The 26,321-nt window shown below is 49.6% G+C and overlaps 1 protein-coding gene across 7 annotated transcripts in view; it reads left to right on the forward strand.

Moving 5' to 3' along the window:
• LOC135915024 (5'-AMP-activated protein kinase subunit gamma-1-like) overlaps nt 1-26,321 on the forward strand; it is a 411,044-nt gene that overhangs the window by 264,909 nt on the left and 119,814 nt on the right. The window contains exon 1 of one of the 7 annotated variants that reach the window (XM_065447984.2): nt 19,920-20,546. The exons of the other annotated variants lie outside the window; for them this stretch is intronic. Coding sequence (XP_065304056.1) covers nt 20,114-20,546 — 433 coding nt within the window. The 5' untranslated portion in view covers nt 19,920-20,113. Of the gene's footprint in view, nt 1-19,919; nt 20,547-26,321 lie in introns of those variants that run through there. 7 annotated transcript variants of the gene reach the window in all.

Genomic DNA, 26,321 nt, shown 5'->3' on the forward strand with positions numbered 1-26,321 from the left:
GAACTAAATACGGGGGCGACTCGGAAAGTCTTTGTCCCTACTTTTTTAGGTAAATTACGGCTGTAGATTCGAAGTCAACATATGCATTCACAGCGGTGGACCTTTCTTGGACCGGCCCGTCCTTATCGGCCGTTAGCTCAGCGGCACGGCACTGCTGTCACTTTTTGAAGATGGCGGTTGCGCTTCGCACGTCCTCGGCGCACGAGCAACGAAGTGCGATTCGTCTTCTATGGAGCAAGGGACGAACGCCCATCGAAATCCACAGCGAAACGCAGCCCACGTATAGGGAAAGGTGATAGGGAAAGGGCCGTGAAGACTTTTGTGACAATGAGCGTTCGGGCAGACCGCGTTAGGACGAATTATACCACATGCGTATCTCAAATTTAGTGCTGCGATGGGCCAAAGTCTGAACCGGTGCGGGGACTGTGCTGAAGAAGTTGTTCAAAGTACGCAGAATCGTGCGTATATATGTAATTACACGTACATATACCTTATTTTGGCAAATAAAAAAATAGGGGCAAAGAGTTTCCGATTCGCCCTCGTATACAGCGGTGGCGGGAATTTTTCGCTTGTAAGTGCGCACCTGCGTTGCTCGCAACGCAGTTGTATGACAGGGAGCTGCACTCAGCATGATTGCGGGATCCGCGAATCGCGTTTATTACAGTGCTGCGCTTCGTGGAATTTCCGCTTTCCGCGCCGTCTTTTACCGAGTTGCGTTTTATCGCTGTACAGCTCTTCCACGACGAGGGCCTAGCCAACACGCACGCGCACCGTGGACATCCAGGTCGGAGCAGCGCCTCGAAACCGAAGCAGCGCCGCTTTTCTGCAGAGTGTCTCGAGTGTTTGCGTTTATTATTCCCCCCCCCCCCCCCCCCCCACACTCACGAGAGCACGAACTGCCTCGGTCAGCGTTCTCGAATGAGTGCGAGATCGTTCGTTATACACGCGCGTGTTGAGTAAAGTGCAGCGCGCGCTCGAAGAAAATCCGTGCTTGCCGTTCGCCGACCACGTTCAAGCACTCGGGCTCGAAGCGACAGAGTTTACGCTGCGCGTATGTCAATACTGGGGGGACTTTACTGGCGCTCTCACCGTGCATAGACCGGGCCTGTATAGAGTGTTTTCACTTTAAGGTGTTTTAGCGTAGCAGAGGTGTTCTATAATGTTGACTTGCACCGGGACATTTAGTTAGTTAGTTAGTCAGTCAGTCAGTCAGTCAGTCAGTCAGTCAGTCAGTCAGTCAGTCAGTCAGTCAGTCAGTCAGTCAGTCAGTCAGTCAGTCAGTCAGTCAGTCAGTCAGTCAGTCAGTCAGTTAGTTAGTTAGTTAGTTAGTTAGTTAGTTAGTTAGTTAGTTAGTTAGTTAGTTAGTTAGTTAGTTAGTTAGTTAGTTAGTTAGTATTGTGGTTAACGTCTCCAAGCAACTCGGACGCCTGTCGTCGAGGGACGCGGTAGTGAAAGGCTCCGGCATAATTTTGACCTCCCGGGGCTCTTTAACGGGCACAAAAATCTAAGTACGCGAACGTTTTTTCATTTTGCGACCATCGAAATGCTGCCGCCCAGGCCGGGGATAGAACCTTCGACCTCGTACCTCGTTTGTTTTGCAGAAAGCCTTAGCCGCTCACAACTGCCGATATAGCAGCGTATCGCTGGCGTGGACACATTGTGGCGTTGTGGTAAACCATAATGCACCTCCTATCGTGTTGCGAAAAAAAAAATTACCTACGATTACGTTACTTCCTAATGCGAAATTTGAGCGCAGCAAATAAGCTGTTTCACCTTTTCGATAGATTGAGGCAAAGAAATCGAGCAACACATGTATGCGCTATCACATAATTTTTTTTTTATTTTTCACACGTATTCCTTTAACAAAGACTCCACTAACAGTTCTTGACAGTCATGAAGGAAGCTTTGTGGTCGGAGAAATAGACTGATATATGTTCGACTTGGTACACCAATGCTTGATTCTCAAAGACGAGATCTATACAAGTGCCTCGCGAGGTTGTCACAGCCGTGGGACGCGTTACGAGCGAGAGGAACGGGATGTTCTCCCGCATAAGTGTTAGGAAATTGCTGTTTGTCTTTATGTCAACATTAAAGTCCCCCACTACTAACATCGGTGTGGATCGATGGACGGTTAATGCGAGTTGCAGGAAGTGCACGACGTCTTTCGTGAGTGCGGTAGCGGACTCACGAAAGCGGTATCAGTCGGTCGCTCCTAGCGCTGGGGGGATGAAAGGGGGGCGGGGCTGGTTACGAGGCCGACGACAACGCCGACGCGAAACCCAGGAACGGACGCCAAAGAGCCATTTGTGTAGCCAGCCCTCCTCCACAGTGTCTCCTCCTCCCTTCCATCATCCTCCCTCGCCCGGAGAGCCGACAGCGCGCATGCGCGGCGGCGGAGCAGATTCGTCGGCGAGCTGGTTACGAGGCCGACGACAACGCCGACGACGACGCGAAACCCAGGAACGGACGCCAAAGAGCTGCGCTCTAAAAACAGGAAACGAAGACGCCGATAATGCCGCTCGGGCAGCTCTTGGAAGACACACAGGAAGAGGCCATGCCACTTTCACGTTCCGACGCAGCCAGCAGACTTCGAGTGCTTGCACAGGAGATCACGCTCTCTCTATGATGCACATCAAGCAGCCAGACCAACCGGAGCGATCGTCAATACGACCTGCCCCCTTTGATGCATCTCTGTATGCCAACTGGACTCCGCCGAAGAGAGGCCACTCTGTTTTATCGCTTATTGCTAGGAGTGGCCTTCACGAAATCTTACTCATTTCGCATTGGAATGGCCGACAACGCTCTTTGCAATGCCTGTCTTTGCGAGGACACGCTAGAACACATTCTGTGCGACTGTCCTGAATATAATGTTCAGGGACAGTCTCTGGCGTCCGTTCTAGCGCACCTTGACAATAGGCTATTGTCAGTTGCAACTATTTTCACACATCGCCGACAGAAGACATCGCAGCTGAAGGCGGCGAAGGGACTACTTCGGTTTTTGAAAGAGACGGACTTGGACAAGCGGCTGTGACAATGATATCACGTACCGCGCAAGAGTGACGGACTGTAACTGACGATGTGTGTGTTATTATGTGATCTCTCTCTCTCTCTCTCTCCTCCCCATCTTTCATCCCCCATCCCGCTCCCATGTGTAGGGTAGCAAACCTCTTAGGCTAAACTGGTTAACCTCCCTGCCTTTCCTTCTCCACTTTTTCCTTCCTTGCAAAAAAAAAAATTTCTTTAGGCAAAATATAACAATATTTTCAGCGCTTGTCGCTCTGGCAGGTTTACGCCAGCGACTAAGTGGAATACAGTCGGTCAGTGCGATAAAGGTTCAACATCATAGGTTGTCGCTACCAAGGCTATTCTGCTTGTGCCTATGCCTTACACGCCTACGCTAACGCGTATCATATATGTAAAAAAAAAAACTTAATGTGGTAAAAGTTATGGCGAAGTAATATGTGCGTTAACGAACTCCTTGCTATAAAAAAAAAATCCCAACAATGATTTCTCCGACAGATTACACATGGGCAAGGTTTCAAATGGAACAGCCATGTACAGGCAACTTTAAACGCGATAGCAATAAGGGGCCTGTGTGGCAGAAAATTCGGCGTCGGCGTCCCCGTGAGCTCAAACTCCCATAACTTGTCTTACATTCTTGACAAAGTTACTCCTCGGGATTTTGAGAACGACAGCCCACAAACAAATGTCACTAAGCAAAACACCGACAGCGCATGCCTTTAATGTTAAATCATCTCAGACTGAAATATTACAAGTTCGAAACAATTACGGAAACTTGAAAATGATCTTTTTTTTTTTCGCTGCTGCGCACAATCTCCTGGTTCGGCTCACGCAAGAAGCGGGCGTATAACCTCGACAATACCATGACCTAAACTAGCGATGTGCAGTAAGTACACTTATACACCGAGCACAGTTCTTTGTTTAATTATTGAAATAGTTTGTAGCAAATGTGCCTTTTTTGTATGTGCACTGTATACTGCTGCTACATAGGCGGGATCAGGGACCTCTGTGAGACATGCATTGCCTCTTGTGTCTGCATCACCGTGAGATTCTATGTAGTTGAAGCAAATGCAAATTCAAATAATTTCGCGTGCCCCCATGGTTCACCATGCATATAAATGTAATAAAGAGAGAGAGGAGGGAGGGGGGTCAGATCGTTCTTGGTTTGCTCTATCTCCCTCTCCGCCCCCCCCCCCCCTCGAGAATAAATGGTGGTGGTGCTTAGGACACATTCGGAACTGCAGTGCCCGTATTGGGACCTCGTCGCTAGCGAACATGTGCAGAGAATACTTATTACGACGCAAGCGATAAAGCCTCGCTGTACCGGTGAGCGAGCGCCGTGGTGAGCCGGAAGATAGTGTGTCCCTTGAAGCCCCAGCACCGCAGCAGCAGCGGCGGCCTTAACGACGTGGCTGCAAGGATGTCGCACAACAGAAGTGGACGCGTTGCCCTCGCGAGCCATAATCATCGGTGCAGTTCCATTAGGGCCGCCTCTCTGGAACAACCTCGGCCTTGGAGCGTCCCATCTTAATCCGACCCGCTGCGATTGTTAAGAGTGCCCAGCGCTTATCGTCTTCCGGCGCATGCGGTGCAGACAAGCGGGCATTTCCGTCCGCGCGGGAACGTCGCGACCGCTAGCGTTTACGGCCATCGCCGAGTGTGGCCTGAACAAGCATTGCTCACTTCAAGGACGTTCGGGGTGAAATTAACGGTTGTAGGAAGCAAGCGTTTTGGCGTGCTTATAGAACAGGCGCGACCCTACGTTTTTCTTCCCACCGACGCCTTTGTTCTTACGCGTGTAGTATTTTCTTTTAGAAGGCTGTAAGCTTTGAGGAGACTTGTACGTGGACGACAAAAGTTACGTCTCTCTCTCTCTCTCTCTCTCTCTCTCTCTCTCTCTCTCTCTCCACCAACAACACCACCAACACCCCCTTCTCAGTAGTATATATAGAAAGATATAGAGAGAGAAATGTAGAAACAAAGGGAAGACTGTGATGTCAACGAGAGAATAGTGTGAAAGGCGATTCTAGCCACCCCCGTTTTTTGCGGAGACTTGTGCATGTGGAGGTGGAGAAAGCAGTCTGCTTGCACTTGCCTCCGTGTTCCTGCCCTCTGACTCTTCGAGAATGTTGGCTGAGGTCAACTTTTTGCGATGTGGTATCCTTATTTACATTGTTCTGCGCGCTGCTCAAGCCATTGAGGAACTCTTAATTAGGTTGCCTGATTACCAATCTATTTAAGCCAGTTACTGCAAATTGCGCGGCATTCCGACATTCGAGTTGACACAGTTAATTTTCGGACTTCCTTGTGTTGTCTGCTGTTTATTATCTGTTTGTATCTCAAGCTGTAATAAAGTGCGAACGGGACGAAGCAAACCATAACATATCTTGCGCTTAATTAGTACTTGAAAATTATATGCGTGGTCGGGACATAAACGGGTGCCGAATGCGCTCTAAAATCCCAAAACTGCATGAACACTTGTCAGTGAATAATTTATGCTTGTGTAACACGCACTGAGGAATATGAAATGGCGGTTTTTTTTCGTACTGGTGTTTCATTGCGACGTGATAGTATGCGTAAGCGCTTTTGATTAAATGTACTACGCACGTAGTGTATTGCCGTCCGGCATCAGGGAGCGGCGGCAGCCAGCGTTTGGAAAAGCTTTGAGCAGCCGCTTGCACAGCGTCCGATTATCTCCTTATCCAGACTGTCACACTTCAGCTTGCTGTTGTCATCTAAATGTACGTGCGGTTCTATTCTTATTTATTGTTACTATTATTGCTTTACGACGCGATGACGCTGCAACTGGAGCTCTTGTTTCTACTTGTAAATGTACGATGCTGCCACAGACATGTTAAAACCTCCTTCGTCACAGACAGCGCAAGTAATGTGGAGCTTTTTAGCCAAGGGTGGAATCTGTGATCATTCTTTAAACTTTACATTCATCACTTGTATGCGCTGAATGAGGAATATTGCGCGGTGAAATCTGTCCGCGTAGTTAGCGGCAAATCATTTTAATCGAGGCTGTACTTGTCTTGCAAACATTACCTCACACTTACATAACTTTTTAAATGCCCCCATTTAGGTTTCTGTGAAATAGAACTGTCTCTTTCATTTTTCTGTGCTCATAAGTATGCAGTACTTTCTGCCACTATGCCTGTCCAGAAAAAAGCGGACTTGTAATCGCCAGCTCTCAAGAAACCTACCGTGCTCCTCATACATAAAAAAAAACAGCGAGTATACGTTGTTACGATCGGCCTGCAGGAGTACCGACCTGCGAAATTTTCCCGGCCCGCTGCGACGACTCATTTTGTAAAGACAACAGTGTGCCTCCTCAACACCCCAACGGCGCCGGCGTGTCTAGCCACGTTCGGCAGATCGATTATTGTTAGTCGATTCGCTGTCGCCTTCACGGTTTGCTTGGGGCAAGAGAACTCGTGGAAAAGGATGTTTTGCGGTGCCTTCTCACGGGCCCCAGAAGTCGTCTCAGTCAATGGGCAGACGCGGTGGCTACTCACTGCGGGGTCAGCTCTGGATCAAGAGGCGCCTGCTTGGGCTACGCCCACTGCAGGGCAAAGGCCTCTCCCATACTCCCATACTTCTCCAACTACCCCGGTCTTGGGCTAGTTGTGGCCATGTTGTTTCTTATCCGCCCATGGTAACTTTCAGCCGCCCCCTACTACGCTTCCCTTCTCTTGGAATCCAGTCCGTATACCCTTAATGACCATCGGTTATCTTCCCTCCTCATTACATGCCCTGCCCATGCCCATTTCTTTTTCTTCATTTCAACTAAAATGTCATTACCGCGCTTTCGTTCCCCCTCCCAATCTGCTCTTTTCTTATCCCTTAACGTTACACCCATTATTCTTCTTTCCATAGCTCGTTTCGTCGTCCTCAAGTTAAGTAGAACCCTTTTCGTAAGCCTTCAGGTTTCTGCCCCGTACGTGAGTACTGGTAAGACACAGAGGTTATACACTTTGCTCTTGAGGGATAATGGCAACCTGCTGTTCATGATTTCAGAATACCTGCCAAACGCACCTCAGCCCATTCTTATTCTTCTGGTTATTTCGGTCTCATGATCCGGATCCGCGATCACTACCTGCCCTAAGTAGATGTATTCCCTTACCACTTCCAGTGCCTCGCTAACTATTGTAAACTGCTGTTCTCTTCCGAGACTGTTAAACATTACTTTAGTTTTCTGCAGATTAATTTTTAGACCCACGCTTCTACTTTGCCTGACCAAGTCAGTGAGCATGCATTGCAATTGGTCCCCTGGGTTACTAAGCAAGGGCATATCATCAGCGAATCGCAAGTTACTAGGGTATTCTCCATTAACTCTTATCCCCAATTCTTCCCTATCCATGTCGATGAATACCTCCTGGATACCTTTATCGCAATTCGAATCTCCCGGCAACCAAACGGGGGAGTGGTGACTTTGCATACGCTATCGCCACCCTTTGCTGCTGTCGGTGGGGTGCCGTCGGTGAGTAAAACCGCGCCAGACAGACGGCGGTACCGAGCCACGACAGAGCGGCGGATTCGCCGCTGCAGCTTCTTTTCCGTCAAGTAGCGCAGACCGTTCGGGCATCCCGCGACATCGCATGGAAGTTGAATTCTCTAATTATCTACTACTTGCGGTTTGTCCGAGTTTCGCTAGCCAGCAAAACGAGCGCAGCACTATGCGATAACGAAACTACTGAAATGAGAGAGCGTGGGCGGCGCAGAGTCGTGCGAAAACGAAACCTTGCGACTGCCTGCGTCGTTGTCAAGGGTAATCTCAATTAGTTTTTTTTTTCTGTGGAGGAAACACAACTGTACAAGTAGCATTTTATTTCGCCTTATAATACTATACAAGGATGTTTTTTTGCAACGAGTTGTTGAGTTCTAGTGACAGTGCTTTCGTTATCGGGCTTGTAATCGGGCTTGAAAGTACTTGAATATCCCTGAGGAGTCTCTAATCATGTCCTGCATTTACTTCAATTTCTCGTTTATTAAGGCTTTGTTCGCGATAATATTGACGCCTTAGAGATTATCGAACGCTAATCTATCACTTTAGCTTGACCTAATATGTGCCTTTCGTGTCCCTTTAAGGGTCTGAATTACAGTGCATCGCGCTCTGCCCACAAAATTTCTTGTCACCAAATTGTGCTAGGATGGGGCTTTGAGTGAGTGAAGGCTGGTTGTAGTACGCGAGTCTCAAAGAGACGCTAAACGGCCTCGCACATGCAAACGGCAAGTCACGTCCCCCATCTGTACCTGCCCGGTCTATTTTCATCTCTGGGGCAGCCATGCGTAGTAAGCCTTTCACCGGATCTGGGGCGCCTGTAGCGCATGCCCGAGCGCGTGCATGCATGCATGCACGCGCGCACGTGTTCGACAGATGAACGGGAAGCGCCGAGCGGTGTTGTTGCAACCCCCCTCCCTCCCCCCACTAGACGATAAATGGATTACACCAGCATTGCAACGTCCGTACTCGGCAGCGCTTTATTAGATCTCGTTGTGGCATTTCTATATTGTCCCTATAGCGGCGGCCCGGCGACCTTGAGGACTGTTGAAGGGGGATGCAGCTTTCTTATGCTGTCCATTGCACTGCAGAGTATCGATATTTAACACGCTTAGGAAGCGGCAATCCAGCCGATCAGATCTCTAGCCTGGTAGATTGGTTAATGCTGCGTTGTTATCTTCTCTGCGCTACATCTTCAATTTGGTGCATTGCGGTAAGAGGGAGGAGCAGTCTTATCTTTACATGATGCGCCTTGGAGAGAACACTACAGGGGCTGGAAGAAAACAGTAAATATCCTAGCCTACGGAGCATACGAGTATCTGCCACTTGGAGCCAGATCGGGAGAGCTGTCAAATTTTACCACTCGGGGATTGCTTTCCACGGAGACCGCTACAAGGCCAGAACATACACCCTCTGTCTTCAGATATTTGAGTCGAAGCATGCGCATCTGCAGCCGCGGAAGCGATTCTCCCGCTGTTGTGGTGGTTGTGATACGAAAATCTGCGGAAATGGTTCCGTTTCGACAATGTAAGCTGTAGGTTGAACCTCCTGGCATAGTTTTGTGCAGGGCGAGCTTTGCGTCTTGATTTCAAGGGAGCGTTTATTTGGTCCGTTGGAGTCAAGCGCGTGCGCATGGACAGCCCATTGATTCTGGGCGCTCCGCGCCACAGAACACCTATACAAACTTAGAGAAGGGAAACTGTACCTTCCACAGTGCTACGGAAATAAGCGTAGCGGTGGCGTCGTGAACTAAAGTATGCGACCACCGGTGGCGCTGTACAACAGGAAACGGAAACGGGGATTTGCACCCGCTTTACCAGGTGTTCTGGCTGCTGCGCCTCGATCGTGCTCCCGCCAGTTTGGTTGCTGTGTGGCAAACGTCGCGCCTATGTGTATATGTAGGCGCTACGTTTGCCACACTGCAACCAAACTGGCGGGAGCGCGATCGAGGCGCAGCAGAATACATGTAGCGCTGAGTCATATCGAGTTAAGGCACACTCTGAACTGACTTTTAAGGGCATCCCGAGCTGTTTTTCGTTTATTACGCCGCCGTTACCCCGAGTTGTGCCGCCGCGCTCCAGCTGTTGCATTTCGTGTAGGGCTACTGACAGAATGCGGTTTCCAGGTGGCACGATGGCCTCGACTGGAATAAACGCACATGACACCAAAGATTGAGTAAGCCTGAAAATATTTTATTTGCATTTTACAAGTACAAACAGAAAGCACACGTCTACGCATCCACACAAACGCGGTTACATAGTCAAGAACATAATCAAGAAATGGCTCATTAATAAGGGTAGCACAAACGCACAAGAAAGAAGACCGAAGCTACAAAACGTACGGTCGGCTGCTAAGTATTATAATTTCCCTATCACCGCGTGTCACTTTTATACAGCATCTTTACAGCACTACCAGGCAGGGTAGTTTGGCCGAAAGAACGCAACAGTTTACGGCCGTCAGCTGCCTCTTCCTTACGGGTGTCATAATTATCCTAATCTCCGCATCAACGTCGTGCAATCTGAAACATATGTGCCAGCTTAATACATGTGTAGTGAAATTATGATAACCACTGCGTCTTATCAAACGCATTGGTTTTGCAAATGCGCGTTACAGCTGACGGAACGACATACTGTAAGTGAAGCACAAGAGAACAAGAACAAAAGGAGGGTACAACACTTGAAGAAATGAAGAATTAGTAGGCGTACAGCAAACAAGCGATGACGGAGAACACACGATGCATCGGCTGTCTGTGACATCGGTTTGCGTACTCACGGCGTTATGGAGATCAACGGCATAAAAACGTACCTTCAAGCGTACTCCCTCAACCTCCGCCGCATTCCTTATGATAATCAACGCCTAAACAAAATGAGGCACTATTTTTTGCCAAGAGTAGACCTCTTTACAGCAAGTCAATGTAATGACTCGCAGACGAAACCAGCATGCTTTCGAAAATGTTTTACCGGTTTTACCGCCGCAGTATTCGAACGTCAACGGCCAGGAAACACATCGATACCAATAGGCTGTCGGCTGCCGGGGTTAATAAAGTACAAAAACCTTGACGCTATGACTAAAAAGCAGCTTCAACAATCAAATTAAAAAAAAAATCAACTACCTATTTGCCTGAGGTATCAAAACAACCTTAGACGCCTCGATTGTTTATGTCAATGGTTTGTGTAAAGTAAAAAATTCAGCATGTTCAGCGCCCCTAGCAGAGAAAGCACAAATTAAAGTATTCGACCAAATTACAGTAGCTCCACTTGCGCGCTTACGCTGAAACGCGCCTCGATTGATTTTTCGCCCTCTGTGGCCATTTGTTGAACTTGAGAGTGTACGGGGCCTGTCCGCGCCATCTGCGCAGGGTGCTGGCAGTTTCGGCGCACCGCTTCCGGTTCTTGGCGCTCGCGCTGGCGTTACGCGAAGCGAAGTTGTCTGGACGCTCACGCGGTGGCGCCAGCATTCTGAAGCGCGCGTTGGCGGCGAGCGGGAGTGCTGTGCGCAGTCGGAAAACCCGAGGGGCCTGTCGTCGCGCGGCTTTTGTGCGTGTGCGTGTGCGTGTGTGTGTGCGTGTGCGTGTGCGTGTGCGTGTGCGCGTGCGCGTGCGTGCGTGCGTGCGTGCGTGCGTGTGTGCGTGCGTGTGTGTGTGCGTGCGTGTGTGTGTGTGTGTGTGTGTGTGTGTGTGTGTGTGTGTGTGTGTGTGTGTGTGTGTGTGTGTTAGCGTCAGCGAGCGAGATAAGGAATTGTCGAAAGACATTTTGCTTGCAGATGAGTTATGGATAATGAAGGAGAGAAAGACGCTTTAGTGGAAACTTAACTCAAGGTGCCAGCCGTCCTTTTCTTTTGCATGCTTTGATGAAGCAACTAAGTAAGGCCTGATAAAGCTCCTCTAGAAACCAGCGAATTTAGGTGTGATCCAACACACCGCGCTGTGCACGGAAATAGCTGCATCGATTTCCAGCCGCTTAGCTGTCGGCGGTGTTCCGATTTAGGAGAGCCGCTTAAATTCCTCTCTAATGAAATATTTCCGCGCCGCCACGAGCACAGAAAGAAAGAAAGAAGGAAAGAAAGAAGGAAAGAAAGAAAGAAAGAAAGAAAGAAAGAAAGAAAGAAAGAAAGAGAAGGAAAGGAAGAAGCTGGGCCGTAATGAAGGCAAGGCAGGCTCCTGGGCCCTGTCAAGCTGTTTTCTTGCCGTTTTCATCCCAGAAGTCGAAGCAGAATATTTTCTGGTAAATAAAGAAAATTGAAAAAAAATTAATTCAATTGAACTGGGGGAAATTCTTGGTTGTTTGCTTTTTGCTCTGGAGAAATGGCAGCGGTGATTAGAAAACGAAGAGGGGGGGGGGGGGAGACGAAAAGACAAAAATTAAACCCCATGCGGACACCCCTGATTTAGACCAGGAGTTTGGAGGTAGAAAAAAAAAATACTGAATTTCTTCAGTGCTTTGGCATGTGAGCTGAAACTGGACAGGCTTGGTATGTCAGGCATCGCAGTGCACTCGTTAGTTTCGAGTTGTCAGTCGTAGTTGTATAGAGACTCGGTTTTGTGTCGCGATATCCCGTCTCCGGGTGCTTTTGGCCATGGGTGTACATGTAATGTCTAATACTCAGCACTCTCGCACTCTGTTGCGTTAACGCCCTGGTCACTTTTTTTTTTTTTGCGTCAACAACTGCTCAGCGCCCGCAGTGCGGATGTAAACCGGCGCCACAGGTGGAGCACATTACGAATGCTTTATGGCGACCGAATAATCCGCTAGGCATTGCCATCTTATTTAAATAAGATGCCTACAGGGCGCGCACATTTCATGGAAAGCGTAACTGTGTCAATGAGGTGTGTGAGGTCCTCGTGGCCTGCGGCTCGTCAGCGCAGCGGTATTATGAAAGTGGTTGCCTATAACAGGCCAGGAGTCGTCTTAGGCTTTAAATGCGCGCTACTGATTGATTGGTTCTGCCGCTTGTGCTATAGTCTGCGTTTTTAGCTGTCATGCGTTTCCAATAGCTTTGTCAAATAGGGTTGTGGCTAGAATTGTTCCTTTCCTTTCGTTCTTTTTCTTACGTGATGAACTTGCTTTGTGTCACATAGTGCTATATAAATCCTGGTGTCATCATGTCGCTAATGCGTTTCTTTATTTATTTTCTGGCAACAGTATCTTGCTTTAATTGTGTACTGGTGTCAAATAAACTTTGACTTTGAAAACACTCAACGTGTTCAGCAGCGAGGCGCTGACTCACTTATGCCGCAGAATTCGTCGCCCGTTTGATAAGCTTCGGGGCCTTATGAAAGCCCATGACGCGTACATCGTGGACGTCTTTCAGTTCAGAAGGGGTCGTTGCGTAACAAGTGCGGCATATCCGCCAAAGTTAGAAGCAGAGCTGGAACACGTCTTGGGCGCTTTCGCGGAGCTTCTCCCTGTGCGGGGTCCCGCGTTCACAACCCTTCACGGCGCGCTGTTCCGTTACGCACTGCATATGCTCCTGCGCCCATGGTAACAGACAGTGTTGTATACCTCTGGCACTGCGCCAGAAAAAAAGGGGGGACTCCCGGCGATTTGGTCGCCGCGTCAGCGTTGCTATGGCCGTGCCAGGCCTAGTTGCGACACGGAGAAATCAAATCGACATTTCCATCTTCGCTTTGCAGCCACTACAACAAAGCGTCTGCGCCGCCCGCGACGAAGATGTCGAAACCGGGAGGTGCAATATATACGGCCGCATACGCGCGACCGTCGGCTCTGTCGGATTATGTTCGCGCGCTTTTTTCTGTTTGCACCCTTTCGACGTAAGACGCCATTACGCTGATCAGATACTGCAGAGGATAAGAAATAAGGGAGAGAGCCTGTGCCACGAACCAGCAAAGTTTTTTTCTTTCTTTCTTTCGTTTCTTTCTTCGGTGGTCATCCGTTTTGGTGTGGCGAGATAGCCTTGCTGAATTAACGGGCACCCCGCTGACAATCAAGTCGGGCGCCGACTGTAGGTTTTGCTTTCGCTTCTGAGACGTTCGCGAAAAAAGAAGCTTAGCCTCTGTCTGGATCGAGCTCCTAATGTATTGGATCGACCGAGACAATTTTGGAAAAGAAACCAGCGCAGAGAGAGAGAGAGAGAGAGAGATTAACCAAGGACGTGCCCGGTCGGCTACCCTATACTTGGGGAGGGGAAAAAAAGGAAGCACAGATAAGGAGAGAAAATTGAAATAGCCAGTCATTCACAGTCAGTCGCAGAGGAATCTCCCCTGTCACAAGCTCAGCGCGAAAGCATGGGACACAGCAAGGAGCAAGAAGACGTGGGAGAACCGAAAGCTCGATCTCTATGTACATATTTTTTTAGTTAGTCACGGCCTCGTGAAGCCAACAATGATGCCCAGGACAGTACGCAGGTCCTTAACCGGACGCGTGCGGGGCATGTAACTCCGCCGCAAAGGCGCCAGCCACTGCCGCTGCCCGTGAAAAAAGGCGGCACCGATGAAATTACCTGACTTTCATATCGTGAGCAACAACACATAGTTTTGCACTTTTTAATAGGCTGAGAATATTACAGCAAAGCTGTCCGTGGCTAGGGTCCCGGCATTTTTTCGTGTCCGTCACGTTGACAGAAAACCCAGGTGGGCCGATCCCGGCGGCAGTGCAGGGCCTGGAGCAATGGCTCATATACCCCCGTAAGTCAGGGGCGTGAAGCCAACCTACAGCACAGATTTCGTTTCAATAGGAGGCGCGCAAATAAAGACAGCCGTCAAACCAGATAATTGATGACGAGGTGAGTGCACTTCCGCGTTGATCAGCGGACGTACTTTGCCGCCCATCCCTCGCCAGTGTTCATTCTTGTTTGTTTGTTTGTTTGTTTGTTTGTTTGTTGCAAATACCTACAGTGTCCGAGTTCGACATTATCGTAGGGGGGTTAATTACAAACAAAGGTCTAAAATGGAATTTCGCGGAAAACAGCATGGGATCAGTTGCAGTACTAAAAGTACAGTCATCGTCATTCAATAGGAAGACAGCACATCCAATATCAAGCATAAAAACATCCCATTGTAAAATTTGTTAAACAATGCATAAAACGGTTCGCTTGAAGTATTATTTAAAACAGATTCACGTGGGTCATTTATAGCGGATGAACAGTTGGGTGCTGACACTATCTCATCCGGGAGCAAATACCTTCTACAATTTTCCACGGAAAAATTAAAACCTAAATTATTTTATACGACTTTGGTAGGACCTTAGTTTCTTGAATATGTCGCTTGTCTACAACTGATCATTTAATTAAATTATGGGGCTTTACGTGCCAAAACCACTTTCTTATTATGAGGCATGCCGTAGTAGAGGACTCCAGAAATTTTGACCACCTGAGGTTCTTTAACATGCACCTAAATCTAAGTACACGGATGTTTTCGCATTTCGCCCCCATCGAAATGCGGCCGCCGTGGCCGGGCTAAGGGCTGATAATGAGGTTGTTCTAAGTATATATTGTCTTTAATTCCTGTGATACCGCAGTTAATGTTGTGTAAAAGCTTTAACCCGATTATTTTTCTGCGTGTGGACAGCAACTTCCACCCCAGATTTTCCCTGATTTGCGAACCTCTTATATTTTAGTTGTAGATTCCCGTGATGAATCTGGCAGCCCTTTTCTGAACACGCTCTAACTTATATTCAAGAACGTTTGTGAAGGGTCCCCACGCTGCGCATGCGTATTCTACCGCCAACCTTGTAAAATACAGTTTCTTTAAGTTTCTCTTGAAAAGGTGTAAGAGGCGGCACGCTTTGGCGCCTGTTGTGTCAATCTGGGATATGTCCAGTCCAATGTCGCAGTTAAAGTGACGCCCAGGTATTTGACTTCGTGAACGCATTACACTAAAACGTAATTTGAAAAAAAGTATGAACTAGACACATTTTTATTTTTGTTCGTAGTTTGAACATAACATATTGCTATCTTAAAATCCATTTTCCATTTGGCACACCAAGAACATTTTTTTTTTTTTTGAGCTCAAACTGCAACACCCTCGTATCTTCGGCACATGACACAGGATGGTATGCAATGCGATCACCCGCATACGGTCTGACATTCGAAACGACGCCTTCACTTAAATCATTGATAAAAATGAGGAATAGCAGTGGCACAAGGACTGACCCTTGAGGCACACCTGATAAAACACTAACCTTTCGCGACGTCCCACCGTTCAGAACCACTTTTTGCTGCCGTTTGTGCAAATAATGTTTAAGCCAACTGTAAAGAGAATCGAGAAGACCTAGAGATGACAGTTTGTATAAGAGTAAGTCACGCGGGAGTACGTCAAGTTCTTTTCGAAAATCAACGAAAGCAGCGTCTGTCTTGTCCTATGGTTAAAGCTGAGTGGAGGGTCATTTATGAATTCAATCTGTTGAGCGGTACAGGTTAATCCTATGCGAAATACATGCTAGGTCAGGATGAAAAAAAAGAAAAGAGAAATGGTCATGAAGGTGCTTCCCTACTAAGACCGGAGTAAATAACATGTTCCAGTGTTTCATGTCAAATACAACGGTCCATAATTGCTTATCAAATCACGACAGCCGCTTTTAAATACGCAGGTTACATTCGCATTTTGTAGTCGCTAGGTAATCTTTGAGAGTTTATTGACTTGCTAAATAATTCAACCAAAATAGGAGCACTGCTGTGGGAGCAACGTTTCAAGATGTGATTTGATATGCCATCTGGACCGTGAGCAGAGTGATGATTAATCTTGCACCATAGAGCCCTGATTCCAGCCTCACTTAAAATGACGTCATGCATCTGAGTTAATTGGTCGTTGTCGGAGACCTTAACGTAGACATCTCACAACAGGAAACAAAGCAGTGGTTCACACGTTTGGTGGAAGACTTTGGCCTCGGTTACTTCAACGATCCGATTAAACCAACTACCGCACATGGGTGATGCATCGATTTACCTTGCGGGGATGCTCGACTCGCACGCGTCCCCTGATGTTGTTTTCCCCGCATGGCTTTCGCGTATCCCTTCACACGACCACTTTTGATCGCGATCAAGCTCGATCCGTATCGTGAAACTTTCGAGCGTGATTGGCTCCTTCGCGCACCTTTCTCAAAGGAACCAATCGCGACCGAGAAATTCGATCCGGATCGGGCTTGATCCCGATTAAAAGTGCGCCGTGTGACACCCGTATAATCCGGCTTCTCCTCGTAGCTAAGCGCCGGCAGCGGTCTGTGTGGTTGCAACATGCTACGAGAGATGCCGCGAGTGTTCCGCTGCTAACGCCACCTAACGGCGAGGTTACTTCGGCGCGAAGACTGTTGGTCGTTGGCTCGGTGTCGGCCAGCGGCGCGGACGTTCTGCGCGTGCGCCGATCCATGTTTCTGCGAGACCGCCTCGCGAGGCCTAGGAGCAGGACACCAGAATGGACGAACACGATCGTTCGAACGCGCCACTGTTCGCGTGACCGTACACGCGAACGGCCAGGCGTTGGTGTCCAGCATGGGGCGAACATATTCCCTCGATACCCAGTCGCCGTGTGTCGGACTACCTAGATTTGTTGCGCGCCCATCGGCATGTTCTGTGGATAGCATGTAGGCTAGCAGGCACTTGTGTATGAGAGGTGCAATAAATGCCCTTGTGATTGTTTGCACTACTGTGTTGTCATTCCATTGCGCCAAGAGCACGGGTGAGAGCCCCACAAAATGTGACCAAAAAAACATTTCTTCAATAAGAATGGAAAACATCTGTGTATCATAGCGACCCCAAAGCAGTTATAGCAGTAATTTCAAAGTTATAGTAATAAGGGTTTCGTAAACTGCATTTAAACGTGTGTCTGTGTCATATATGACTTTGAAGAGTGAATTGCGTAATGGGCCCACGGCATCGGATCACTGCTTGACAAGTTGCCCTACATTAGGCGCAACATATATGTAGCTTCGCTGACCAACCACCTTCACAGGAGGGGATCGGCGGAAATTTTTGAAAGATACAAGGCGCGCGTTGTGAATGAAATGTCCAGTCACTTTTGTTATTTGCGCGCTGCAAGAAGGCAATACCTTGTCTGAGCAACATTGGCGGTTGTGCAACATGTGCTCCCTATCTCTTCTCCCCATCTTTCATCCCCCCATCCCGCTCCCATGTGTAGGGTAGCAAACCGGTTAAGCTAAATTGGTTAACCTTCCTGCCTTCCTTCTCCACTATTTCCTTCCTTCCTTGGCGGTTGAATTTTGTAACAGCTACTTTGCATATATACGGCACAGATAAAGATGGTGCATACATATACCTAAGTATATATGCAACGTGACGGCGACGGCAAAAATTTGCCAGTGGTCTCCGTATAGTTGCTATCGCAATAAAAGAGCAAAAAATGATATGAAAATGAACGAAAGGCCTGATCGAGCCGAACCCGCATCTCCCGCGTTATATGCCTGCAGATGCTCAATCATTTGAGCTACACGGCGACGGACATAGTAAGGGGACACATAAATGGACGCTGCGTATGTGGCCCCCTTACTGCGTTCTGTGTCTGTGCGCTCTACTTGTTCCGCTCCCAGAAACGCCGCAACAATCAGCCCAAGTTGCATCTCGCCGAGCCACGGTCTTGGAAACGAATCAGAAGATGTGCACCGGCTCCTCCCGAAAGATTTTACGTCGCCCGGCGACCGTGGCCCACCGGGGGGGCGCTTTTGCATCCGTTTTTGCTCTTCCTCATCCTCTTGATGGGCTGCACAAAGTGGCAGCGGAGTGTGCGTTCTGGAGCAGCGGTGTTGTATGCGTATACTGCGGCACTCGGCCAAGAATTGAAACAGGTACATTTCTGGCACAGCGTCCGCATGTGCTTTCTTCTTTTTTTCATACGCGACACGGAGTTGAAGCGGAATATGTGTCCGGAAATAGGATACGCGATGTGTTTGCATTGCTTCGATTCCAACCAACGTAATGTCTTCGCCGCCTGATGTATGACATATATATATATATATATATATATATATATATATATATATATATATATATATATATATATATATATATATATATATATATATATATATATATATATATATAAACGATTTTCATCGGATTGCAGCGGTTCTGCATATTTAGCATGCTTACTGCAAACGAAAGAGATGAACAAAGTTTGGCTTGACTGGACGGAGGTGGGTCCTTTTGGAAAGCATTAATTCAGTCTTTCTTTTTTTATGCAGGGCAAAATGTGATAAATTTTTGGTAAAGGTTTGACATTTTGGGGCCTCACTGAAATCGACGTGTAACTTTACCTGCACAATTGTCTTTGACGTCATCTGTGTAAAGACCGGAGACTCTGAGAAGAAATAATCAGGAACTCTGACTGTGTAGCGTCCGGTCACTGAAAACTACCACCTGAGAGTAGAGTACAGCAAAAGCATTGATGATGCCCATTTGCGTGGTGCGTTTAACTTGACATTGTAATGCATGGATGGACGGACGGACGGACGGTATAACATACTTGTTTAAAAGACTCGCAAACGTTCTACTTCCTCACTTAGGATCGTTTTCTTAATTATCTCGTAAGGGAAAATTTCTCGCGATGCGCCACCACAGGTTGAGCGAAAACCGCTATCGCGGAACTCAACACAGTCGGCAGCTCAAGGAACTGCAAGAAGGCATCTCAATTAAACAAAACAAAAAAGAAGAAGAAAGTCCCTCCCGCGCTAAAGAGCGCAAGCCAAAATTTGATTTCTACACGAAGTTTGAAGCTCGATCAAGCAAGTTTGCTCTGAAGACTCAATTTCAAGCCCCGGATTCACTAGCGCCTTTAGCTTGCTTCAACCGACAGGTATCGACATCGAGGGTCAATCTGCTATTTATTATGTCGTTCCCAAACCCCAGCTAAAGCATTGATCTTGCGGCCGGCTTTCTCGTTCAACGGGCCACGCCACGGTTCCAGTCCACAGGAAGACAGTGTTACATCTGCGAGAGAAGTCGAACTTCATCTCCCGCGTAGGAGCGCGACGCGAGAAAGGACGCTCGTGTGCCGTCATCCCGGCGTGCCCACGTGACCATCACTAATCCAAAGCCCTCCGCGGCGGCGTCCCTCATTTGCATAATGCAGCTGTGGGACAAAAGATCGCGTTAATTATTATTAACTGCTCTTTCAAGCTTAATGCCGACGCGAAACCGCGACACGGCTCCCACGAATCGCGGTGCATTACGATGGTCTCCGTTCTTCGGCAAAGAAGAAAGCAATTGTGGAAACTGGGCGGGCGGGCAGCCAAGGAAAAAAGTAGCAGAGCGGAGAGAAGCAGCGGCGACGAGAGCGAAGCGGTGCCCCCCTTCCTCCGCATTGTTCCTTCTCTTTTCTTCCGACCGCGCGGAGGTTGCGGGGTCGCTCCGCGGACGGCGCTCGGGGCGTCGGCGGCGCCGGGCATCTCCGCGCCGCAGTCGGCGTTCGCGCCTCGATCGGTGCTGCGTGTCGCGGGGCTGCGCGCGCCGACGCCGCCGTCGGGCTCAGCGTCAACACACGCCGGCCCCGTGTGTGTGTGCGCGCGCGCGCGTGCCATGTGGTCGGCGTCCCTCGCGGGCTTCCCGAAGGCTCGCGCCACCGTCGCAAGTGGCTCGGAGCCGCGCTGAGTGCGCACCACGTTGCGACCCGAGCGCAGAGCCATGCGGACCCTGGCCAAGGAAGGCCGGCTCCCGCCCACGCTCGAGGAGCCGCCCCCCGCGCCGGCGGCCGCAGCCGACGCCGGGGGCACCGGGCCGGCGCCATCGGTGCCTCCGCGGTCGGTCAAGGCTCGCTCGCCGTTCAGCCGTCTCACGCTGCACGCTACGGACGCCGGCGCGGCGCTGTTCCGCCACAAGTCTCCCTCCAAGTCGCCCACCAGGTCGCTCAAGTCCCCGCCGCCGCAAGCCGCCCAGCACGCGGACCGGTCGCGCCAGCCGACGCAGCAGCAGAAGCCGCAGCAGCCGTTGTCGCATCACGCGGAGCACGGCAAGGCTGCGCACTCGGCCTCGTCGTTCGCCCGCGGACTGCGCTTCCAGCTCAAGCGTCGCAACACGTCGTCCTTCGCCGGACAGCTGCGACCGGACCCGGGCCCAGGTCGGTGCTGCCGTCCGTCGCGGCTCGTTCCGCAACTTCGTCGGTGCCGGAGTTCAATGTCCGCGGCGCGCTGTTGGTGGTCCTCTGTGCGGTGCAGGTTTTTTTTTTTCTCATTGGTATCGTGCAGCGAATTCTGTGGCGTCACTGATGGTCGCTGCGTTCACATCTTCGTATGTGTGCGTCGCTTCCTGTGCGCCGAGCCGCGGTGCCACGCGCGAACCCGCAGATGCGTCTTCTCGCGGTGATGCACGTCATCGCGCGCTCCTTGACCGCGCACGCCTGCGGTGTGCGATGCCGTCCGAAACGATGCACTCGTTTCCGTGCCTCCGGGGCAGTCGCGCGTAGTCGCCCTGCCGCGGCGCCGGCAGCAGTTCGTTTAAACACCGACACAGAAACGCCTCGAAGCTTGACAGTATAGCTCTCCCTGTCTTCGGTTCGCACTGCGGATTGCCTTTCGTTGCGCGGCTACGTCGCATTCTAGCAGTTATCAAATCTGAAGCACGTGTACGTCCCCGCGTACTACACTTCCTTCAGAAAGTCCGTAGTATATCTTCTGGCGAAACCCTTTTGGTGGTATACATATTTCGATCCTGCTACGAACGGGACGTTGTAGTTGTATGTATGTGCATGGCCTGTCGCACGTAATTATGAAAAATGTGTGCTGATCTCGCCGAAGTTTTTCCCTCAGGTCTTGCAGTTACTCTTATGCGTATATATGCGCACCCCTTGACGGGGGTCCGCGAACTTTCATCATTTCTTTTTTTTTTTCTCGCGACTCGAGCACGAACTGTGATGGTATTCCGCACCGGCTTGCCAAGACGTTTCTTGAGAACCCTGGGCTGTCCTCGTTGCTCGCTTGCTATTCTAGTAAACTGTACCGTACCGGCGTAAATGGCGCCGTGCCGAGGTGTGCGCTGTTTTCGATCTCGCGACCTTTAAAGCGTGCGTCGTTTATTCTGTCACGCATTACGCTGCCGTTTGTCGAGCACCTTTCGAGCTATATAACGTATACACAAGCAGAGGCTTATCTCACGGGGCAGCTTCATCCGTTAATCCTTCTTCGCATTTAATTTTCTCGAAGTGTATTTCTCCGTGTGGTGATTATATGCTTCTTAAGGATCGTATACACGTTGCGGCAGGTTGTGACGACGTTGCATGCAAGAGCGCGAACCTTTGCACCCACAAACGTTTTCATGACACTATAGTAGTCGCCTGAAAGGGATTGCCGTTGGTGTAGCAGCCTCCACCTATTCGCAATCGTTGACACTGTCTGGGGATCTTCAGAAAATCGGCATTGCAGACAGCTGTAGGCCGGACGCGTTGACTTGTAAGCAAGTCCGCAGACATGAGATGCCGCGAATTGTCGTGTGCACGTCAATACGCAAAGCGCTTCGTATACATCGCCAGAAAGCGAGAGTGTCGACGTCCACACGCGTTAATTCGCATCCTACCCCTAGGCATTTCATTCGCTTTGGGGAACGTGAAAAATTCATTGGCGCGTTAGCAGCCGATCGTTGCGGCTCACGGGTATAATTACGCAAGGGATTGAAGCGCACGCTCTTGGCACAGCCTTGTTCTTTGTTTACCGCCTCCGCGATCCACGTTACACTGTATTATGTACATGTCAGTTCTTGCGTTCCCGTATTTTTTATTTATTTTGTTATTCGGAGAAACTAATAACTTGATGGAGCGTACACTTTCTATGCTGACGCGGCGAGCAAGGACCTCTGTTGTGCCATTTTGAGTGGCAACATCCACTCTGTGTTTTCTTCTTTCTTTTTCTCTATCCTGCAAATTGTTATGATTGCATCGTGAAGCTGTAATCGTCTTAGTGGTCACATTTTTTCCTTGTCCCGATGGCGCAATCTCGTGGAACGTCAGATTTGTTTACCCCCCGAGTTTGAGAACAGTCAAAAGTTATTTCTTCAATCATTCTTCTGTAATTTAAGTATTACTGAGCCTATCTTTGCCTTGGAGACATGGTAGTATTGTTTTTTGCTATGCCGGGTGTTCTCTAGTGCCGCTTCGATGAGTGAGTTTGCGTATCGGAGAGGCTTTCGAAAGTGAGGCGAAAAAAAGCCCGCGTTCTGATCGTGCTGGTTGTAGCGCGCAGCTTATCGTTCCGGCTTCTTTCTAGTTTTTCAGCGTTATGGCTTCAAAACCAGTTCAAAGTGATGTGCTATATTCGTAGGGCGCTACCAAACTTTTTTTCCTTGTCTTTCTATTGTTACCTCTACGTTCCTTTTTGGCCGCGCAATGGCGTCGTGTGGCTTTAGCTCGACGAGGCAGGTGTGGGCCCGCTGCCAAACCATGTTTCTCGTTGTTTCACTCTGCTTTCTGTGTTTTCCTTGCGACTGAATGAATATTTCAATTACGCAGATTGGCCTTAGGCCTAGCTGTCTGGAGTGAGACATGGAGAAAAGTACACACGTACTTGGCGTCTCTCTGATTTCACAACGCCAGTAGCGTCCATTACGATGCAGCCAGGCTTACATAATGTGCGCTGCGTTGGGACTATTTTATTCCCTGTGCCTGTGTGCGCGCAAATGTAACGATTAATCGTGTTAATTAACAAGAACAACGACAAATGAAGCTCCCTGTACCCAATGTAGATATGCTGGGCTTTGCTATAGTACATGGTAGAGTGTATAAGCGCGACTGGACGAGGACGTAGAACGAAACAGATGCACAGACACAGCGCTTCTGTTTCTTTCTACGTCTTCGTCCAGTCGCGCTTATACACTCTACCATGGATTCTAACCAACTAGCCCGCCAATGTGTTTTAACCAAGCTATAGTACAGTTCTGCCCAAAGTTTACGGGACATGCTAACCGCGAGATAGTTGTATACCCGCGAAAATCTGGGCTCATGGCCTCGAATACAAAGTTTCAGTGCACATATTCGCGACGTACTCGGTGATTCACCAAGTTATGAGCAGCGTGCTTTAACGAGAACCGAAATTTCCATTTTGCCGCGGAACCCGCGTCCCGCATACTTTTGTGGCCGGCTGTACTACATCAGCGACGCGCGTGCGATGTACGGCCGCGCTGTATACTTCGTTGCGCCGTCGCTGCGTACGCAACCCCGCGACGTTGCGCCGTGCCGACGGAACGAAGCGTAGCGGTATGCGTGCAGCAGCGGCAGCGAGGAGCAACGCGCCGCGAAGTACGGGGCCGGCGCACGAGGGGGTGGGGTGGGGACGTCCCACCGCAAGGGCGCGGGAGAAGGGCACGGTCACGGCGACGCTGCGCTACAGCGAAGCCGCCGTCTCGCGAGCACCTCGCTTTGCAACGGCGCTCACGCTTGCTGCGCCTGATGGACGGCGTCCATCAAGCTGAGCCTGTCCGCGGCGGGGCACGTCCGCTGCCGCAGCGCGCGCCTGCTGCTGCTGCCGGCCGTAGTGCAGTGGCGGCGTACAGAGTACTATGTATGTGGGTTCACGTAGGCGGAGAGCGGCAGTTTTTCGCCCCAAGACACGTAGCCGCGCGCTCGCGTCTTTGTGTTTCTTTTTTGCTGGGTGTAGGGATGAGCTTGTTTGCGAGCGCGGGAATCGGGCCGCTGCTTTCGCTTCGGTCGATTTGTCTCTTTTCCGTTCGCAGGCTCCGGAAGCGAGCGTCCCGCCGCGCTCTGGGAAGATACAGTCGCCGTGCATAGCGAGAAACGAAGGAGATAAACAAATTGTCGCGCGAGGGTTGTTGAAGGCCCAGGGCCGCTGTAGCGAAAGGCAGACGCGAAGGCTTGCTGGAACGATCGAATAAGTGCGGTGCTACGGAGAGACTTGGATGGCGAATTGCCTAACGGAGGAGAATGTCTTAGAATCGACCTATAGGCCACTGTGGTGGCTGAGTAACTGTGGCGTTCTTGCTTCCGTGCACTAGGTCGCGGGCTCGACTCACGGCCCCCATTTCGTCGCGTGGCATGTAGCAAAGCTCGTATACCGAGATTCCGTTGTACTGCAAAGAACCGCAGGTGGCCAAAATTTATCCGCAGCCCCATGATATGGCGCCTCTCGTAACACATATCTTACTTTGGTACGTGACATAACTTAAAAAGGAAATCAATCAATCAACCAATCAATCAAGCGACAATCAATCAATCAATCTGCGCAGACCGTTACCCTTTCTCTCACTTGCGACATTCAAGTAGTTTGTTGGTCTTTCTCTCTCTCTTTATTGCATTTTCTTTTTTCTTTCTGGTTTATTGACCCTGGCAGTGACACTTCGTAGAAAGTTTAGACGTGAAGGTTTACGGTGGTCTGTTCGTTGAACAGGTCGATGCGCCAACGTCCAGTTTTCAGTGTTGTCGTTTTGCCTCCGATGCCCAGGGTTTGGGACGTGATCGGCTTTCCGAACCGTCACGGGCCTGAAGTTCGTCGGAAAACATTTGTTGTTCTTATTGGTTTGTGAATTCGAGAGAGAGAGAGAGAGAGAGAGAGGAGGCAGGGAGTTTAACCAGCTACCCTACACTGGGGGAAGGGGGCATGGGGATGAAGATAAAGAGATAGAAAACACAGTTTCGCGCACAGTTGAAGGTGAATTCGCGAACGCTTTGAACATCCAAGGGATACGGACCTTGCAAAGTTTCAGTGGAAAGGTCGCAAGCTTGGCAGATGCTCGTGGTCGCGAATAAGCTGCGCTGTGGGTCCTATATTTGAGTTTATTTATTTTCTAGACGTTTGCATAACAAAATTTCTGAATCCTATCGAAGTGAATACACACACGCGCGCGCGCGCACACGCGCACACGCGCACGCACACGCAGACACGCAACCACGCACGCACGCCCGCAACCACACGCGCACGCACGCACGCACACACGCGCACGCACGCACGCACGCACGTACACACGCACACACACGCACATACGCACACACACAACCACACACACATGCACACACGCACAACCACACACACACACACAAACTCTCTCTCTATCTCTCTCTCTCTCACACACACACATACACATAGTGATATCTTGCTCATTTTCTTTTTTCCCCTTTAGTTCTTTCTTTAGTTCTTGAGAAGGTTGGAAAAGGTAAGGGGAATAGTGTTATTTTTTTACTTCTTTCTTCGATTCCGCTAAGATGGCTGTAAGAGTGAAGTAATAAACAAACTGAGTCGGCGTCCCGGCCCTGAGAAAGTGGATGTCCAGCGAAGCTGTTGAAAACCACCACCGCAATTGCTGAGGGAGGAATGCAATAGTTTATTGCTTTAGAGGGATTGTACGGAGTAATGCTAATTTAGAGTAATGGTAGTAATGGGAGTTATAGTAGTTTTGTCAGCACGCCGCCGCTGGTCGTATTGCCGTTTCTTTTCCCTTTGCCGCTCCTCGTATTTACGCTGCTCCTCGGGAGCCCGAACTATGCGTCGCCTACCCACAGCGATGCTGCAACAACAGTGAGATCAGTTAAAGTATGGGGTTTTACGTGCCAAAACCAAGATTTGATTAACAGGCACGATGTAGCGTTGGACTCCGGAAATTTGGACCACCTGGGATTCGTTAAAGTGTACCTAAATCTAAGTACACGACTATGAAATCAGTTGCTAAGCTGCTTATCTTATACATGAAAGGCTAGTGACGTCGCTTCCCACGCTGCAAGCTGCCGTCGCCGCGGCAGCTTGCGCAGCCGTAGTCTTTACCGGGAAACGTATGCGGGGAGCGCTAGGTTCTTTGCATAGTTATAAGGAGTGTCTTATAATCAATTATGTGGTTTGGATGCTTCCTTTGTGCTTGCCCTTTGTTGAAACGAATGATGTGCTGCATGTTGTATCCGTGA

Source organism: Dermacentor albipictus, chromosome 1 (genome assembly GCF_038994185.2).
Source record: "Dermacentor albipictus isolate Rhodes 1998 colony chromosome 1, USDA_Dalb.pri_finalv2, whole genome shotgun sequence".
In the NCBI taxonomy this organism is placed as follows: Eukaryota; Metazoa; Arthropoda; class Arachnida; order Ixodida; family Ixodidae; genus Dermacentor; species Dermacentor albipictus.